Source organism: Artemia sp. Qi Xiang Cuo, chromosome 6, assembly GCF_049724085.1.
Source record: "Artemia sp. Qi Xiang Cuo chromosome 6, ASM4972408v1, whole genome shotgun sequence".
Classification (NCBI taxonomy): Eukaryota; Metazoa; Arthropoda; class Branchiopoda; order Anostraca; family Artemiidae; genus Artemia; species Artemia sp. Qi Xiang Cuo.
This window is the reverse complement of record NC_142799.1, coordinates 36,532,896-36,553,577: the sequence shown is the minus strand read 5'-3', so window position 1 is coordinate 36,553,577 and position 20,682 is coordinate 36,532,896. Positions and strand designations below refer to the sequence as shown.

The window sequence follows — 20,682 nt, the reverse complement described above, 5'->3', positions numbered from 1 at the left end:
AATTGATTTCTGATTGGTTTGAGACTTGCATATGTATGTTACCGGCAACAAGGGGCTACTACCGTACAAAAATGAATTTAGATGGGGGGCACAAACCTCCCTAAAAATCGGGCTAAAAAAAAGGCCTGATAGTTTCTTTTCCTATTGGCTCAAAATTTATATCCTTAATTTCTTGGGCCATGTAAACCCTAATGCAACAAATTAAATGAAAAAATAAAATTGGTTCATGTGGAGATGGGGCCCAGTAAAGGGCGAGAACTTTTTTTTTCCAACGCTCAAAATGGGTGATTTGCTTCCTAAGCGCAAAATGGGGGATTGTTTGTAGGATCAGCTTGAAACTCTGCCGTAAGTTCTTTGTCCAAAAAAACTCGATGCATAAAATTTGGAAAAGAATGATATTGGTTTGCCCCAAGTGGGGCCTGAAAACCAGCCTACAATTTTTTTCTTCTGAAAAGCCTGAAACTTAAAACCTTAAATCTTAGGTTCAAGGGCAGCTGAAAAAGAGATCAAAATCTCGTTTTTCTGAACAAGGTGAACAACTTGGAACCCCAAGGCACAGAAAAAACTTAAAAAATAAATTTTTATATGCCCAGGAATGGGCCAAAATACTTTTTTCACTTGAAAAAAAAAAAAAATGCGTCTTATGGCCAGGGATCCCGTTTGTCCAATAATCACGTCAAACCAAAAACTAATAGATATTATTATGGATGAATAAATGGACCCTAAAACAAACATGAATTAATATGAATAATCAATTCAAACTTTAAAGGTTCAGAAGTAAGAGTAACATAGATAAGAGTAACATTACCCGCCACCTTAAGGGTCTCGGGCTAAAGGGGCCACCTTAAATCCCCTGAGGGCTAAAGGGTCACGTTCTTTATTGAATATGATTTGAATTTTCAACAGTTTGTTTTTATTTGTCTTAATTTCATTTATTTGCCCATATTCATACCTGTTAATGTTAAGTTTGACGTGATTATTCACTTTAATTTCTGTTTTTATTTCAGGTTTTGTTTATTCATTCATAGCAATATCTGTTAGGTTTCACTTTGGCTTATTGCACGATTCTATTTCTTGTCGTTTTAGTATAACTATTACTTTTTGTTGAAAATTTTTGTCGGGGATTTTTTTTTTCAAAATCAATTTGAAATTGTTGAAAAATCTGATTTTTTAATTTTGAAAACTGAAAAAAAGGTACTGTTAGTAGTAATCTGGCAGGAAAACTTAAGTGTCTAATGAAAAAGCTCTTACTGGTGTTCCAGGTTGTAGACCCCATAGCATCTTTTATAAGTGTTAAAATTTATTGTGTTTTTATCGCCTTTAGGCGAAGATCTGTTGATTATTGCTTGTAATACATAACAAAAAATTTCATACTTGGAAAGAAAAGCGACCTTAAATCTTAAAACGAAAAGAGATACCATAAATAAGAAATTCCCAAAAAACAACCTGTTTTTATTTTATTTTATGTGTTGTCGAAAATACTCTGTAAAATATTTTGTAGATGTTGCCTATGAAAGACTTAGTTTGATTAGAAACAGCGCAGTTGGCCTGTAAGCCGAGTCCGGAAAGGCTCCTGGGGAAAGGAGATTTATGCTTCTGATAATAAACGACTAAAATTGAATCTCATATATTTAGTTAGAATTTCGCTACACCAAAATGTAATGCTGGAAGGTATTTGTTAAAAAAATCAACTGAAAGTAAGGAGCAACATTAGAAGTCAAAACGAATAGAAGTTAGTCTGTATGTGAAAGGGGCTACCCCTTCCTAAATCCCCTGCTTTTTACAGTAAAGTTTTATAGTGCTTTGGAAAATGCTTCTCATTCCAATTCAACGGCTCTTTTGTTTGAGTACTCATTCTAGAGTTGAGACAGAAAGTTAAACTTTAGCGTAAAGAGCGGGGGTTTGAGGAGAAACAATCTTCTTATACAGAATATTTCTGTTCTTTTAGAGTTTTAATGTTTCTCCTTTCTTTCAATTGAAAAAACTTTTTTTTTCGAGTCGCTGATTATTTGTAAAATCATTCCCAAAATGTGATGCGGACTACCGGCCCCATAAATTCCCGAATTGCTGCTGTTAAATTGTACATATCAATAATTATAAATTGATTGATGGCGTCTCGCTTTTTCAGTTTTTCTGCCTAAGAATTAAAATTCTGGATTGTAAAAACAATTTTGGATAAAATTTGAATATTTAGTAAAATTTTTGATGAACAGTAGTTTTGTTAAAGAAATTTTTAATTTTATTTTTGTGCATAGTTTTGGATGGACGAAGAGGGGTATTATTGTTCATATGGATGGAAATTTTGGGTGATTATTGATCTTCTTCTAGGAAACTGAAGCGAATTTAACCTCTACAACAGAGTTTCTTGATGTTTAAATACATTGTGTACACATGTTTAACCGTCCAAAGAACATCATGTGTTCTCATTTTAATTCCTGCTAGAAGGCCAGTTTTTTGTCCTGACATTGACTTTGCATCGTTTGTACAAAACAAAGCGCAATCTTTCCACAGTATTCCTTTCTCTTTAAAAAATTGTCAATAACATTAAAATTTTCCTGGATGTGGCTTTGACAGGAATGAGTTTACAAAAAGATATATCGTCAGTTATATAATTCTCTTTAACACATCAAAGATATCCAATTAAGTATGCTATTTTAGCTACATCAGTTCCTTCCTCTAGTTTCAAGACGAATTCTGTAGTCCCTATCTGGGAAACTAATTGATCGGAAAGATCATCCCTAACAATCATTTAATTGATTGTCCCTGCACAGAGTATCCAGTAGAATCTTTAAGCTGTCGCTGGTTTTACCTTGGGATGGCAAACGTACCTTCTGTTCAACCTGAGGCTCTAAATCCTGTTAATCGCGAAAGAGTTAAGATATTTTATGTGACTGCGTAGTTTTTATTTTATTGAAGTTTATGTCAGTCCTGGCTAATGTTGGCGCCTCCCCTTAGACAAGTCCATGCCTCCCAAGGGAGGCGCGCCTCCCAGTTTGGAAAACGCTGAGTTAAATGAAGCTTTGAAATAAATATCAGAAACAATTTTTTGTAATAAGAAGGGAGGTATCTGCCCGCATCACCCTTATTCAGGCGTATTGTAAATGAAGGGATATGAGAGATTAAATCCAACCCCACCCTCTCCCTACCTTTTTCTCTATATACCTGAATTCCATTGGAGAATTAGATAATTGGAGCGTCGAAATGTGTTCTTTGGGTTATCTGACACCCCCACCCCCCATGCCTACAACGATGCTCCTTTGCCCCTCCTTCATAATAACTGATGCGCAATTATACATCACTAAGCCTTACTTCATGAAAAATCAAATGAATAAACTTAGTTAAATCAATCATTAAGATAAATGGTTATATTAACCATTTATCTTGTATGGACTATTTGACTTTTCAGGAAGGAATGCTCAATATCTTTAGTACTTTTTAATCGATTGGCTATATCATAATTTTCAATTAATAATAACTCTGTCCTCTTTGGGGACAAATCTTTATGTTTTCTGCTACCACAAAATAGCAGAAAACACCACTTTCCTTTGGCACAATCTCTTTGGTCACTTAAAAGGACCCATGGTCTTTCTTCGGGAAAATAAGTGTGAAATTCCACATTTTTTGTAGATAGAAGCTTGAAAAGTAAATAGCGACGAACACAACATTGCCTTTCCATCACAAAAATCAAAACAAGAAGAACAATAGGGAATTCTTTTCGCAAGACAGGGAAATTCTATTGAATGAATATTTTGGCCCTATGTCCAAGGGCCGTCAGAGCAGAGTCCTGTTTGAACTTCGCTGAAGTAAGGATGCTGGGACTGTTTTTAAAAATTTTCATTTTAGTTTTATTGGTCATATGCTGAATCAAGGGGGTGTGATTTTCATTAAGATCACTTGCGATCTTAATGAAAAGAAGACAAATGAGTTGTTTTCCCCTTTTTCGAAAAGAAGACAAATTTTTCTCAGGCTCGTAATTTTTGACGGGTAGCATTAAACTTAATGTATTTTATGCATTTGGAACCAGCATCAAAAGCTAATTCTTTTGATGCATTAATTGAACTTGTTTTTTTAGTTTTGGTTGCTATTGACCCGAGTCACTCCATACCTAGAGTTCGTTAGCACGAACTGTTTGACTATTATTTTTCAGTAAAAGCTAATAACTGTGAATCAAAACAAAACCTTATTGACTTGGCTTATTGTTAAGCTCCAAGAAACAATGTATTTTCCGGCCACAACAGTGTTTCCTGGAATATCTCTGTAATATATGACTAAAATTTAGTTTCTTAATATGTCTAAAAAATATCAAAGTATTGGTACGTCGAAAATGGCAAAATAGACCACTCTGATCTTGAGCCCTTCCGCTATCACGGCAGTTTCCCCTTCAAATAGAGCTAATAAATATCAAAGAGATGATATTTCTCTGATTTATAGGTATGTGTGGAAATAAAGTATGACGAATCTGAAAAGGTCTTTAAAGCTGTCATTGTTGGCTCTACATCTGTAACAGTAAATGCAAAGGAACTCACTTCTCCTGGGTCGGAAAGTGAAGTTGTCCATGGCTCAATCATAAAAGTAAGAAATATGTATTTCTTTATTTTTATTTCAAACTCAGTGAAATTTGTGGACCTGAGAGTATTTGCTTTCATAGCTTGGTTGATAAAGTCTATTTTTTTTTTTTAATTCCATAGAATAAGGGTAAATGGAAAACTCTTATGTCTCTAGACTATTAAGTGGAAATGAATTATTAAAAAAATATATAAATATTTTTCACTGTGATATTCCCCTTGGTTTTTATTGAGAAGAGGTAATTTCAAAACTATAACTTTAATTATTTAAATTTTTACCTCTGTAAAGAAGATATAAAACATAGGTAGAAGATTAAAATTGTCCCGCAGTCATAATTTGAAAGTCGTTGTGGACGATTTTACAAAGTTTATTTTAGCTAGTTTGCCTGCACTAAAAACGAGTATTCAGTCCTGATTAGTGGTAGTTTTGTTTTCAATAGTTTTCATTGTGATTCGGGTTAAATTTTCGAGATTCGTATTTCGTTTTTAGAAATTTATTGTCGTAATCAAACAAAAAGGAAAACAGATTGCTGTGAAAACAAGTTACTGAGTCCTGGTTAGTTGTAGTTTTGTTTTCAGTAGTTTTCATTATAATTAGGATTAAATTTCCGGGATTCATATTCCGTTTTTAGAAAGTTATTGTCGTAACCAATCAAGAAAGAATAATAGATTGCTGAGAAAACGTATACTCGGTCCTAGTTAGTTGTAGTTTTCAGTAGTTTTCATTATAATATGGGTTAAATTTCCGATACTCGTATTCAGTTTTTAGAAAGCCGTTATCGTGACCAAACGAAGAAAAAAGCAAACAAAAAAACAAAACAAAACAAAAAACAGATTGCCATAGAAACTGAAAATACGAATTAACATAAAGCCTTAGACACTGTAATATTAATATGTGATTAATAAAAAAAAGAAAAATTAAGTGTTCCTTTTATCGCTTCGAACTAAAATTGTTCTTGAATGAGGATGAAGCCTTATTTTGTTGCCCCATATCAAGTGAAACAACCAAAGATCGTACAATATCTGAAGAATAACTGATCACAGGCTACATCCTGATTTATAAGTATCGAAAAACAAAATGGCTTGAAACCCTATAAAAGAGATTACAATTATATACAGAAAGTTATCATATATAACTTATAAAAGTTATCATATATAATTTATCAGTTTGATACTGCTACCGTATTTGGTATTTTGTGTGCATCAAGATCTTATTAGACTTTATGAAATCTCTAGTTAAGAATGTATATGACCGACAATATACCTTTTTTATCAAAGCATCAATCAAAAGAATTGATGCTTGGCAATCTATTTTTTTAATAGCTTCTAAAAAAGATATTAGTTCAATATGGATCATGACCAAGTAATGCTGCTTGTGTATCCCTTTACAAGCTTGAGCTTGTATAAAAAATCTTAAGTATTTATTAGTCATGGCCCTCGGGGCTGAAACACTACGCAGTTTTAATTTTTCAAATCGAAATAATTTAAAATTATTTCTAAATTAAATGTTTTTATCAAGTCTAAAATAATTTTAAATCGCTTTTCCAATTTCAGTTTGATTTGTGTCCACCTTTTTCTGACACTAATGAACCATGTTGAGCATTGGTAGCAAGAATTGTAAGAAAATGTTTAATTTTAGACACTTCCTAAGATTAAAAAGGTATATTGAATATATTTTTAGCAAACTGATATGCTTCTCCCATGAAGCTTCAAAATATTGCTTAGAGGAAAATCTATTTTATCTTTCCTGAAAAGAAGAGGACTTTTATGCCATAAAACTCTATATTTAAAATTTCTACCATTATTTGCACACCTGTTGTTGTATATTAATTTTAATTTCAAATTTCATGTAATTTTTATATTGATCATTTTGTATATGTTACATTTCGTTTTTAATTTTTTGTTAAGTTTCGTTTGTTGTTGGTTTTGTTGTTCTCTAATATTTTTTTTTACTTGCTATAAAACGATTTTGGCTCTATTAGAGCCTCTATCTGAGTATTATTTAGAAAAGAAATTTTATATTATTTTTGAAGATCCTCTCTACCTATCATCCATCTAATACCATTGACAGTCGATTTTATTTTAATCCATTTTTTAGTTGGGCACATGTAAGTTATTGGCGCACATACACAAGGGTGCAGAAAGTTGTGGCCACTGTGAACCAGGTCTCTTGCGTATAGAAAGAAAGGAAGAAAACCATATAGTTAAAGGTCTGTGTTGGAATTCATATTATCCCAATTTCTTAATAGTCTGAAACGAAAAACATTAATTTAAATTCAAAAATTTTAATTGAAACCGTTCACTGTAGAAAAGGACTTTCTAGTAGGTAGGATTGTTGCATTTCCTGATCAACATTTGGTTTTTCCTAGATTCAACGTCAGTGCCACTATATTTAACCAATCGTGTCGCAGAGCAAGGCTACTGCTCTTACATTTTTTTTTTTTTTTTTTTTTTTTTTTTTTTTTTTTTTTTTTTTTTATTGAACAGTTTATTGTTCAGTGAAGAGTGAAAAAGAGAAAGGAAGCCCTAAACTATCCTGGATCCTAAAATAACCCCCTTAGGGATCATGTTGCCCCAGACTGGAGTAGAGCATAAGAGTACCTGTTCTGAGTTCTAAGCAGAACCATATCCAGGATTTTTTAGGGGGGGGAGGAGGGGGCTACAAATACTTTAAAAACACATAAAAAATTTGTCTATATGCATTTTTGCTACGTTGTTATAAGTCGGACAAAATTTCGGGTGGGGGGGAGAGTCACCCCTCCCCCCCCCCCCTGGATGCGACTTTGGTTCCATGATCAGAACTATTTTTCTATTTTAGTTTTGCAAGATGTAATTCCGATAAAGAGGACCTCGAACTCTCAAATTCTTCTTTTTCCTTTTAGTAAAACTTTTAGTTTCAGTTCGTTTTCCTAAAATTTTGAGTGCAATTAAAGCTTCAGCCCAAACCTGGAGTAGACTAACACAAGTCTAGCAGCAATCAGACCCATAAATGGGGAGAGGATGATTTTTTTCATAACCTTGTCATCAGCACAAATACTAGAAGGGGTTTTCGAATTCTAATCTATTCTAGATTGGAAGAAGAGTTAGTCTTATAGTTGTAACTTTAAAGTACAGGGACACATTGTAGACACTGTGAAGGGAGTTGAATGGGGGGGGGGCTAGTTTTTTTATCAGGGTGTCAACCAGAAGGGGCTTCTGACTCTCAATCAAAACTAGTAGGATGCTTAAACAGTGTCCTATATAAGACGGGGGAGAGGGAGATTATGGCATAATTTGAACTTCTTGAAGAAGTTAAAATAGGCTGAGCTTGAACTTTTTTTCACTGAGGAAGGTTAAGGAGCTCTTATCACTACGACATCGGTGGCTATCCAATCTCAAACTAACTTGGTTGGGTATAAGAGTAAGTTTTCTAGAAGATCTTTAGAACGATTGGATACGACCAGACTCATGGGGCCGGAGGAAAGGGGTATCCCTGAATCCTTTGCTTTAAGATATCTGCCAGAAAAGGTAGCTAAATCTCACTCAATCCTGCGGGCAAGAAAGAGTTGTCGTCTTAGTTATGCGCTTTGAGGGATCTAGGCTTTATTTTGGGTCCTGTGCTGAGGGAATTGAAGCAGTTTTGCAAATTCTTTGTCATTGAAGCATCCACTAGAACACATTGTAAGATTTCAACCGGATTTGGGAGGAAAAGATTTAATATCTTACTTGTACCTTTAGGGAGTTCAAAGCCATCTGGTCAATCTGGGGAGGGAAAATGGAGGATTCCTTCAATTCTTGACATCAAGAGATCTTGTAAAATAATTATCGGATCTCAGTGAAATTTATTAAGAAGTAAGGGTAAGTGTCCTAGTCTTGCATTTTTGAGGGGTCCATACCATTTCCAATCTGTTTTTAACCTCAGATAGACGCGACAAAGACGTCTATCTGAAGCACTGTCAGAACTCAACGATTCTTCTGGAATTTCAAAGAGAAGTGTCCTAGTTGTTCCATTTGAGTCTGTTCCCGACCCCTCCCCCCAATATATTCATGGAAAATGGAGCTCCTTTTTCATTACTACCCTAAACTCTTGCCATCACGATATAGAATTTAGCGTTATCGTCCTACTTTTGGCATTTCAGAGGAGTTCAGAGCTATTCCAATCTCTGCTGGGAATGACATTGCAAATTATGATAATCAGAACATCTAGTAGGACGGTTGTGGGCTTTGAACTGAACTTGGTTTAAGATGAGAGTCAACGAAGTGAATCGGCACCAATTTGAGCTTTGTTAGAAAGGAGGAAGGGGGGCTCCTAAATTCTTGTCATCAGCACACCTATCAGGTTTCATTCAAACCTGGCTGGGATTGGCAACAAGGATGTTGGTTGCATGTTTAGGGGAGGGAGTTGTGTTTGATTTGGTAGCTTATAGAGCGTTTGATGCTTGAAGCAAGTGCCATATGAGCTTTGAGGTTCTGTTTTATTTTTTTTTGTTAAGAAGTGTCTTCAGTATCCCTAAACCGATCATTTTGGAAAAAGCTCACACCCCTAGGTGAATAGTTTAGGGCATTTCCATCGGTAATCAATCAAAAATAAACTTTGGTAATACAAAGACCCGGTAGATTGGTCGTTTTTATTGACCAATTTTCTTTTTCGTATTAGATTCATGTACATTACCTTTTTAGTCTGCATTTAAAGGTGGTAGCCTTTATTTTATGTTTCTAATTACATGTTTTCTTTAGAGGGGAAGAAGTCATCAGAAAAACAGCGAAGGAAAGAAATGAGACGCTTGAAAGAAAAATACGGGATACAAAAACCAACAGCAAACATACAGATAAAAGAAGAATATGAAGACAGAGCTGAAGCCAGAAGAAAAGAGAAAGGAGTCGATTATGTCAACGCAAAAGTGGAAACTGCTTCAGTTAATGCGTAAGTTTATTTGGTTCTCTTTTGTTGTCTGTTTTCTGTCCTTTCCATTTAACTTTTTGGAGATATATCCTACTTGTAAAAAAGTAACCTAAAGTATATGAGGATTGTGACTCCCAATCCAGCTTTTTATTATTCAGAATTATAAACTATAAACATGGAACAAATTCTGAAGGACTTAGTAATGGCTTGATAAAAGCAAAATATCTAGTGGTTAAACATATAGTACTGTAGCTCACGCATAAATACTTTTGTTCCTTATTAAACCAAAAATGAACATTAAACCAAAAATGATTAAACCAAAGAACTCCATTAAACCAAAAATGAACAAAAATAGTTATCAATAAATAAATGAAACCCAAAACAAAAATTAAATAAAATAGGTCAAGTTCCAGATAAGAAGAATTTGATCTCGGAATGGCGTTAAACCCTCTTCTTTTTAAGAGCTAGAACAAAGTTTGTACTTTATTGATAAAAATTCAAATAACTTTATGGAAAAAAATGTGCACAATCAATTCATTATGCGTACGCCAATATATATTCTTTAAGTTCCCAGACAATTTATGTTTTCTTAAAGTTATAAAGGAAAACATTTAAAAGGATTATTTTTAATAATCCTTTTGGAAAAGGCACTAGTCCTCTCAATTTCAAATTGAATGAGCTCTTTTTGAAGTTTCTGTGACAAAACTTTCTATAAAAACGTTATATGCCCCAAGGGCATAACTTACGATCCTTGTCCTGAGGGCTACGGGGTGAGGATTGTCATTCTCAAAACAATAATTTCAATACCTTTCAACTAAGTTGAACAAAAAGACCATACCAAGATGTTAATCGGAAATGTTTGGGTAAATGATGGGCGTTGGGGGGGGGGGGGGGGCTATTCTCCCTCTGATTAATTTCGACTATTAAAAATGGCAATAGCCCTCTCAATTTCCGATCGAAAGAACCTCTTTTGAAGCTTTTACGACAACACTTTCCATATGACATTTTATGCCCCCAGAGCATAACTTACAACCTTAGCCCCGGGGGCTGTTGGGGGTTGTCATACCCAAAAACATAATTTCTGTGTTATTTTTTTCCGTACTATTCGTATCGTAGTAGGACCCTTCAACTACGTTCAACAAAATTGCTATATCAAAATGTTGATCGGAAGCTTTTGGGAAAGGATGGGTATGGGTGGTCATTCGCCCTCCGATCGCTTTTGACTATTAATAAGGGCACTAGCCCTCTCAATTCCCAATTGAATGAGTCCTTTTTTAAGTTTATATTAAAATGCTGGAAAAGACCTAATTTCCAGAACATTCAACTACGTTGAGGGGCGTTAGTTGCCCTCCAATCGACTTCGACTGCTAAATAGGGGACTAGCGCTTTCAATTTCCAATCGAATGAGTCCTTTTTGAAGTTTCTACGACAACGCTTCCAATAAAGCCTTATATGCCCCCAGAGCATAGCATACAACCCCTGCGCTGGGGACTGGGGGGAGTGTCATCCTCAAAGACATAATTTCTGGACTTTTCAACTACGTTGAACAAAATGGCTATCTCAAAATTGTTAGTGGATGTTTTTGGGGAAGTGGTGGGCGTGGGAGGGGTGTTAGTTTTTCCCCAATCACTTTTGAGTATTAAAAAGGGCATTAGCCCTTCAAAGTTTTCAAAGTTTCTATTAAAACGCTCTATAAAAACCTCATATGCCCTTTTAGGGCACTAGCCCTTTCAATTTGAAATTAAAGGAGCTCTTTTTGAAGCCTCTACGAAAACGCTGTCTATAAGAACCTTCTATGTCATAAGGGAGCAGGTTACAGTACGTGCGCGTAGGATTGTGGGAGGTTTGTCATTCTAAAGATCCAAGATATTAGAATTCTTAACTAAGGTGAACAATATAACTAACTAAAAATTTGGATTGCATGTCTGTGGAAAAATGGTGGGCGTGAGAGGGGCGTTAGTCGCTCTCCAGTCACTTTCAACTATTAAAAAAGGCACTAGCCCTTTCAATTTCCAATTGAATGAGCCCTTTTGAAGCTTCTACGACAATGCTTTTAATAAAAACCGTATAGGTCCCCTAGGCATACTTACAAACCTAGCCCTGAGGGTTGTGATGGGGAGGTGTTGTCATCCTCAGAGACCTAATGTCCAGAACTTTCAGTTACGTTGAACAAAATGACTGTCTCAAGATATGTAGTGGACGTGTTTGGAGAAAAGGTGGGCGTGAGAGGGAGGTTAATTGCCCTTAAGTAACTTTCAACTATTTAAAAAGGCACTAGCCCTTTGAATTTCCAATCGAATGAGTCCTTTTTCAAGTTTCTACGACAAAGATTTCAATAAAAACCTTATATGCCCCCAGGGTATAACTTATAACCCTTGCCCTGAAGACTGTGGGGGGAGTGTCCTGCTCAAAGGTATAATTTCCTGAACTTTAAACTGCGTGGAACAAAATGGCTATCTCAAAATTTTTATTCGATGTGTTTGGGGAAATAGTTGGCGTGGAAGGGGTGCTAGTTGCCTTTCAATCACTTTCGACTATTAAGCAGGGCACTAGCCATTTCAATTTCCAATCGAATGAGCCCTTTTTGAAGTTTCTACGACAACGTGTTCTATAAAAATCTAATATACCCCAAGGGCATAACTTACCACCCTAGCCCTGAGGGCTGTGGGGGGGGGGGGTCGTCATCTTCAAAGACCTAATTTCCAGAACTTAAAACTACGTCGAATAAAATGGCTATCTCAAAATTGTGATTGGGTGTTTGGGGAAAAGGTGGGCGTGAGAGGGGGGTTAGTTGCCCACCAATCACTTTCGACTATTAAAAAGGGCACTAGCCCTTTGAATTTCCAATCGAATGAGCCTTTTTTGAGGTTTCTACGACAACGCCTTCTATAAAAACCTTATATGCCCCCAGGGCATAACTTACAACCATTGCCCTGAGGGCTTTGGGGGAGTTTCCTCCTCAAAAACATAATTTCTATTTGGAAATCAAAATTTTGATTGGGTGTGTTTCAGAAAATGGTGGGCGTGGAAGGGGTGTTAGTCGCCTTCCAATTATTTTCGACTATTAAAAAGGGCACAAGCCACTCCAATTTCCAATTGAATGAACCCTTTTCGAAGTCTCTTTTCGACGACAGCTTCTTTGATACGAAGTGCCCTGGTCTAAAGGAAAAAAAATAATAAATAATACACTATGCCAATGTCATTCCTATATGCCCTCAGGACATAAATTAAAATCCTTGCCCTGGGGCTTGTAGGGAAATTACTTCCTCAAAATATATTTTCTATCTGAAAAAAAACTACGCTTAACAAAATGACTATCTCAAATTTTTTACTGGATGTGTCTGGGGAAATGATGGGCGGGGGGGCTAGTTGCCCTCCAATCACTTTCGACTATTAAAAAGGGTACTAGCCACTCCAATTTCCAATCAAATGAACCCTTTTCGAAGTTTCTACGACAACTCCTTCGATACCAAGTGCCCTGGTATGTAAAAAAAAGTAAAAAAAATGTCTTTACTTAGGCAGCGCGATTGCGCTGCTTATGATCTATACGTAAGTTTTGTTAACAATTTCGTAAAAACCTAGACCGGAGAACTCAACCCGAATACAGCTGAACCCACGCTAAATTCGAATAGCAAAATTTTAACTTGAAGCTCAGTCCATGTAGAACTCAATCCACGGGAAACTTGCTGTACAAGAAACATATTCATTTTGCTTATAGTCAATCTTTCCATAAAGTCTTGCAAACGGGTTAACGTAAACTAACCAATGTGAATTAGTAAAACTCAAAGAGAGAAATATCAACCTAAACAAAAGTTAACCTAGACAAGATTCACTCCAGTGTAAAATTCAATCAAAGCAAAAATCGACCCTGCAGAATCAACCCCTGAAAAATTCGATCGGGCTCAGATCGATCCACGAACAATTCAACCTGGTGAAAATAATCCATAATAAAATTCAGAAGGGGACTTCTTGGGGCTCTATTTGGGTTTTGGTCCCCATGAAACGGGCAAATCTACAGTCTCTCAATCTTCCTGATTCAAATGAGGCATAACATGCCTTTTAAGGGAGACAGTTCCTAAGCCCAGTCTGAAATCTGTGAGTCTGGCAAATTTTGTACTTATTAACTATCCTAATTCAATGAGGTATAATACGCCTTTTGTGTTAAGGGACTCTACTGCGTATCATATAGGCTTGAAAGCGTGAGGTGGGAAGATTTTTCACCATTGGATCATCCCAAATTTAAAGATGTGTAAAATACAACTTTGGAGGTATGGGCAATAGGACCAGTATAAGCTAACTTCATAACCTCCAGGAATGTAAAGTAGGTCTACTTAAGATTAATATGGCTACCACTAATTAATCTTTTTACGAAGATGTTGTTAATTCCACATGTGGAAAACGATGGGATCCTCGTTGGATCCCCTCGTGGGATTCGTTGAGGATCCAGGGATCCTCAAACGAATCCCAAAACGAAGCAAACGTTGATAGAATTCCAAAACACGGTAAAAATTTGCTACAATGACTTTCAATCATTTTATACCAACTGGTATTCCTCTAATCAATTTACAACTTTCAAATCAATTCAGTTTGATTGCAAAATTAAAACACTCTTTGCCGTATTTTTATGTATATTATTTGTTCGGGGAAAATTGCACACATCTTCTGTTATATTGTGCAGGGACTGTATACTCTATAGGTAAAAATTACCCAAATAGGTAGTGTAGGAATTCTGCTTTTCAAAAGGCATAAGCAGACCACAACGTCTTACTCCCACCAAGTTCAGTTGAGATGTGGTGGCCCTTACGGGAAGATGTCCTGATTACAAGAATTTAAGGACCCTCTCCCGCACCCTAGCAGAGGCTGATCTGTGTCCGAGCACCTCAAATGCACAACGAGGGCACTAGATTTTGCTTCTTGACAAGTTTGGATGAAATATGGCAAACCCGTCTGGTAGACGTGCAAATGAAATGGTTCCTGAAAACCCTGCTTCAATCTCTTCCCCTTTGGGTCGGATCGAAGCCGGACTTGTTCCAGCCGTTTCAAGCTCAAGTCTTCTATGCATTCAAAATTAAAAAAAAATTGATAATAATTGAAAATTTCATGAAAGGAATTGAAAAATTTAGAATTGAGAATTTCCAGGTTGTTATTTCCGGAATCAAACTGAAAAACCCTAGAAAGGACACATTATTTTTGATCGCAGGTATAGAAGATTCCTGCGATGAAGATTGAAGGTAGTGATTTCTGATTTTGTTTCTGGGAAATTGATGGTTTTAAATTTTTTATGTTCTTTTGATTAGATCGTTGTAAAATCCTTAAGAAATTGGAAGTTAGGACATTTTGTCTCGCTACTTCTACAGACTATGAAGTAGGTTAGCATTTTTTTTCTCGGACATTAAAAAGAAAAAGTAAGCTTCTGTTCTCTGTTTCACTTTCTCTATACCTGAGTTTTGTTTATATGGATAGTGTCTTTTTAACCGTTAGCTGCAGAGCATTACTTATGAGTAATTGATTTTGTGGGACAGTTTTAGACTGTTTAGGTTAGATGAAGTGGTTTATAAAAAGTATATATTTACAATGAATTAGAAAATGTAGCCGTTTTTTTTTCTTCCCTCAGAGTTTTTGCGTAATAATTTTGATGTTTGCGTTGCGAAATTTGACCATTAACTTAAAAACAAATAATTTTTCTTGAATAATGTTCTGCATACCATTTTATATCCACAATTCAAACAAGTAATTATGTATTTTCCATTTTTCGGTAATGATTGTTTGAAGCTTTTCTTGTGTGTGTTCTTGGTGTTAAAGAAAAGAAAAAAAAAAAAAACTCATAATGCTAAACCTTGAGTGCTATAAAGATCGGACAACAGTTGTATTTTTAATCAAACATTCTTGTGTGCATTTGGTAAAACTTTCTAGAAATTAGAAGATTGATAAAAAAGTAGTCAGCCCACCCGGATCTTATAAATAATAAATTTTTAGCTTAAAAACTTTACACAAAACATCTGAAAAGTTCCAATAATTTCTTTTTTCAAAACAATGAAAAGTTTCCGATTAAAGTTATTAACTCAGCATAAAAATTAGCATCAGTGTTACAATGAAACTTTTTTGCGAGGAAAACTGTTGCAAAATGTAATCATGTTGTATGTGTATTTATTTTTAATTTTTAAATATTTTTTTTTCTAAAATAGTCAGTGAAGTATTTCGAAAAATTGAAAAAAGGGGAGGGGGATCAGTATTACTTTTAGTAGAGAAGTAATTATTTGTTATCTTCAAGTTGAGTTTATATGCTTTATGGGGCATGTCTCTAAAATAGTCTGTGACGTTTATATACTATTTCATTTTTTGTTTCGTAATTACTCTCGATGTGCTTGATCTTGCTCCTCTCTATTTTGAGTATTCTAAATCTACTTCCTCAATTTTGTATCTTAAGGTATCCACTGCTTGACCTAGGACAAATAGAAGAAAACAATGATTAATCTATTTTTGCCAACATAGCCTAAAAGAAAGGTTAACTTAACTCACGCTTCTAACGCTGGTATTCAAGTTCCTATAAACGTCAATGCTAGTATTAGACGATGCTACAAGAAATTATTGACAAGCTTAATTTGTGCCTCGCGTTGAGAAAAGAAAATAAATAGTAAAGGAAAGGAAATGACGAGGTTGACATAGAACTGGAAGTAAGTACTATCAAATATCAATAAAAGAGGTTAAGAGACAGGTGTATAAAAGTTTGTAGATAGATTAGTTACTCCCAGTAAAAAAGAAGATTAGCAGAATAAGATTGAACTCTGGCTGAAAATTACTTTGCTGATGAGGTCTAGCTAAATAGGAACCGGTAAAGTTTGTCATTGTGGACATTATGAAATGATGGGGAAGGTCTTAAAAATTATTTAAGATGGTCAGGTTGCCAACTCAAATTATTTAAGATGGTCAAGTTGAAAATTGTAAGATGTTCTACCTATTTCTAAATACCTTGTAGACTGATTTCTGAATGGACGATTTTTTTGGAAAGCTGATGCTTCTTTAATGACAAGAAGCCAACAATTATATTACACTGATAAACACAGTTTTTGGCTGTTCATAATTTATTTTCCTAATGTCATAATTTTGTATACTGAATTCGAAAATCAAAATTATGATTTTCTCGCTGTTTATTGTCCCCCCCCCCTTCCTAGAAAGAAAGTTTTCAAGCCAGGCCTGCACACAAATTTATTTTGACGGGGGATGTTACGTTAAGAAACATTTTCAAATATTAAAACGTTTTTAATTTTCAAACCCCCATATTTTCTCAGAAAATAGAAAGCTTTTTGGTAATGAAGTTTGTATTGAAATTATGTATGTTAGTACCAGTACTAGAGATGAAATTTTGTTTTTTTCCTCAATGATACTGCTTTTCGAGGTGGAAGTTCATTGTCTCTGTGCTTTCCTTTGTATTCTCTGGGTGCTGATTTTTCTATTCTAGGAGCATAAAAGAAAGCAATAAAGGGTTCAAGATGCTCTCCAAAATGGGATGGTCGAAAGGTGAAGGAATTGGGAAAACGCAGGGAATAGCTGAGCCAGTAAGTAATCCGAATTTTCTTTTGTGATAGGAGACGGTTCACATACACCGTTTCTCACATACACCCTCTCATCTCTCTCTCTCTTTCTCTCTCTGCCTCTCATCTCTCTCTCTCTCTCTCTCTCTCTCTCTCCCTCCCTCTCTCTCTCTCTCTCTCTCCCTCTCTCTCTCTCTCCCTCTCTCTCTCTCTTTCTCCCTCTCTCCCTCTCTCACTCTCTCTCCGTCCCTCTCTCACTCTCTCTCCGTCCCTCTCCCTCTCTCTCTCTCTCTCTCTATTCCTCTCTCTCTCTCTCTTTTCCTCCCTCTCTCTCTCACTCTCTCCTCTACCTCTTAGCTTATCAATATCTTATTTACAGGCATGCTAGTGGTTGACTCCTGCCAGACAAAAATTTTAAATGCTGTCAATGCCACTATCTTGCGAAAAGTTATCGCACAAACTGGGAATTTTCGGATTTGATAAAAGTTGAATTTGTCCTACTTTCATTGAAGGGGCCCGTGGAACACTGAATTCTTGTTTCGCTTAAAAACATACCAAAATGATGGATTAATACTCGTGTATATACAGGAGTGTCTACATAATGGGGTCAAGATAGCTTCAGCCTTATAGAAGGCCAACAACAATGTTGATTTTTAGTCAGTATGTTCGAGAATCCCTCTTCCCATTTAAAAGTAATTGAACTAAAATGTGGCTGATCCAACATTTGGATAGCATGTTCCAAATTCGCCTAGGATTTGCCATCCAATTTATTTGTGTTTTAAGCCGAAATCTAAAAATACTTCACAAATATTCCCACAATTAACCCATAATAAATCTATTGTAATTGAAAGGTGAACAGAAATTAATCTAAAAAAACGATTTCCGCAAACAAGCTTCAAAGAAAAGTTAATAACAGCCCAAAACGATGTATTCATTTTAATATGTTTGTCTTAGGTTTCAGCTATTCATCCATAATAATATCTACTTTTTTTAAGTTTGGTTTGATTATTTATTTTACGATCTGTTCGTTTTAAATTTATTTATTAGTTCATAGTAATTCCTGTTCGTTTTTAGATTGACTTGTTATATGACTATTTCTGCTCGTCTTAGGTTCTAACTTTTCTGTTCTTTGGTTAACCTTTTTTTGGAATTTTTTTTTTTTGTAATTATTACCAAGAAAATCCTGGTTGTTTTTTCTTCCACAAGGTAATTGATGTGTTTGTAAAAAATCCACAATTGATGGTAATTGATAAAACATCCACAATTGATGTTTTGATGTATTTATGTATTTCGCCTATATTTTTTTACTCTGATAAATGGAGATATTTCTAATGCAAGCAACACATCGAAAGGAATAAAAAAGGCGGCTTGGTGCTGCGGTGAGTTGTTAGTAGTAGTAGTAGTAGCAACACATCGAAAGGAATAAAAAAACTCTTAGTAAGGACACGGAATACTACTCATTTTTCTCCTGGACAACAGCCAATTGGCTAGCTACATCATGTCGGCTGGATAGAGCATTATCACTAGTATCTCTTTATGTAGTATCGCCATTGGTAAAAAAAATGGATATCAGTAATGGGTCACGGCACGAAAAGGGACCAAAAAGATGCGAGAACAAGTAGCTACGGGGGCTAGAATGTTACGGTTAAACCTGAGCTTTAGCCAAGGTACGTTAGATGGTCCTGTTCATGTACAGTGTGCTCTCCAAGAGAGACAGCATCTAGATCGTGGCTTTAGGGGTTAATAACGAGGATTTCGTGTTGAACACTAAACCAGTATGGTTATAATATATAGGAATTATTTTCAAGTACGGCCTACGTTTGTCTTATATTCACTATGTTGTTGTCATAGGCTGCTAAAGAGATGCCAATACAAGTGGGCGTGCAAGTCATGTTAATTTTCTACTTCGGCTCAACAACGTTAATATTGGCTCAACGCCGAATCTTTTGAATAATTTTTTTGTAATTCTGCTCATTTTAGGGTTTGATGTTACTTTTTACTTTCGTCATAAACTAGAAATATTCCCGGTAATAAAGAGGGGCTAGATATAAATTTTTACCTCACTTTCTTAGCCTTTCTTAGAACTAATTCTATATTTATCTGAAGGCTCAACGAGAGTAAAGATGTTTTGGCATTAAAATGCACTTTTTGAGGTTCTGCATCCCCCGCCTGCAAAATAATACCACCACCCCTTCTTCACAGTAACTGATGTGCACTTCCAAATGATGGCATATAGTCTTATGTAAAATGAATAAATTAGTTTAGTTAAAAGAAGCTGTAAAATAAATGCCAGATACATTTCTCTGCAATAAGAAGGGAGGAATCACCCTGCTGCACCCTTATTCAGGCTTAGTCTAAATAAAGGAAGACGAGAGATCAATTCCTAACCCCCAACCTCTATAACCTTCCCTATATTTATCTGAAGGCTCATGGAGATTTAGATAATTTGGGCATTGAAATCTGCTCCTTTGCGCATCTGGCGCCCAACTTCCTTGCCTACACACTGAACCACCGCTTCTCCCTCATGAAAGCTGATTTTGAATCATACATTTTCATTGCTTTTTTTTATTTGTCTTAATTTCCCTTTGGCTGCTCAACTTACGTTTGGGGAGAATTTTCAAGAGGCGAATTGTCGAGGGAGATTTTCCGGGGAGGGAAATTTCCGCGCTGAGAATTTCTCTGGGGGAATTTTACACATAGAGATTTTTCGGGGGCAATCTTCTGGCGGGGAATAAGCCGGACTCCCTAGAAACATCCACAATTACAAAAAGAAAGAAGCAAAAATCTAACAGAAAACTTTCAACAGTATGGAGGGACAGGCTGGTGATGAGCATGATCACATCCAACATTTTTCTTAAAGACAAATTGGTTATTTTGTGAACAACATTTGCTAATCATATTGTCAAGTATTATAAGCATCTCAAATAGAACGCTTTTTCATGAATGCCTTTTCTCTCTTCTCTCTTTTCTCAATGAAAACAGTGAATGTTTTCATGTTTTTTTTCTTTTTTTTTTAGAGTTAATCAAAATAGTTATTGAATGCTCATCTAGGAAACATTTGACAAAATTTGCCTTTGCCGACATCAACCAAACTTTCTTTTCTATTTCAGATAAGGGTAGAAGCCCGCTCCAGCACTGCTGGTCTTGGTGCTGAAGAAATCAATATGCCTCCTTTGACGTTGAAACAAAAACAAAAACGAGCTGCTCTTTTGAAGACAAAGCAAAGGTTTGAAAAGCTCCCTGAGAAAATAAAAGAAAGCAAGACAGAAGAACTATTTTAAGCTCAAAGCATCAAGTGAGTCTAACTGCAAATTTGGGGATATTAGACTGAAGGATGTCCCAGGGAAATCCCTTCACTCTTAGTCCTTGATAATACGAAAAGTATGGTAGTTTTAAACTGTTTACTGTGTTGCCTGCTGTCATAGTGATCTTTCTTTGCGGCAGAAAAATTTGAAGCAACGTGAGAGGACAGGAAATGTTGTCTTTAGGGTTCTGCTCAAAAGCAAATATTCTGCGACTTTTTATCCCTCCTGATTCAATTTTATGGTTATGCCCATGTATTGGTTCTATTTATTTAATTTGTATTTGAATGAAATTAATTATTTCCCCTGAAACGTTTTTAACCCTAGCGAATCGAAATGCCAAACATGAACATTTGACAGCAAAACTTTGGCAATGCCTATTTTGTGTTAAATACTACGAC

General features: G+C 35.6%; 1 protein-coding gene across 1 annotated transcript in view; it reads left to right on the top strand.

Annotated features, from left to right (window-relative positions):
- Positions 1 to 20,665, top strand: part of LOC148951184 (angiogenic factor with G patch and FHA domains 1-like) — a 63,063-nt gene extending 42,398 nt beyond the window's left edge. The window contains exons 7-11 of the mRNA XM_089090704.1: positions 4,432 to 4,572; positions 6,664 to 6,775; positions 9,282 to 9,468; positions 16,907 to 17,003; positions 20,090 to 20,665. Of these exons, the coding sequence (XP_088946830.1) occupies positions 4,432 to 4,572; positions 6,664 to 6,775; positions 9,282 to 9,468; positions 16,907 to 17,003; positions 20,090 to 20,260 (708 nt within the window). The 3' untranslated portion in view covers positions 20,261 to 20,665. The remainder of the gene's footprint in view (positions 1 to 4,431; positions 4,573 to 6,663; positions 6,776 to 9,281; positions 9,469 to 16,906; positions 17,004 to 20,089) is intronic.
- Positions 20,666 to 20,682: the final 17 nt, after the last annotated feature.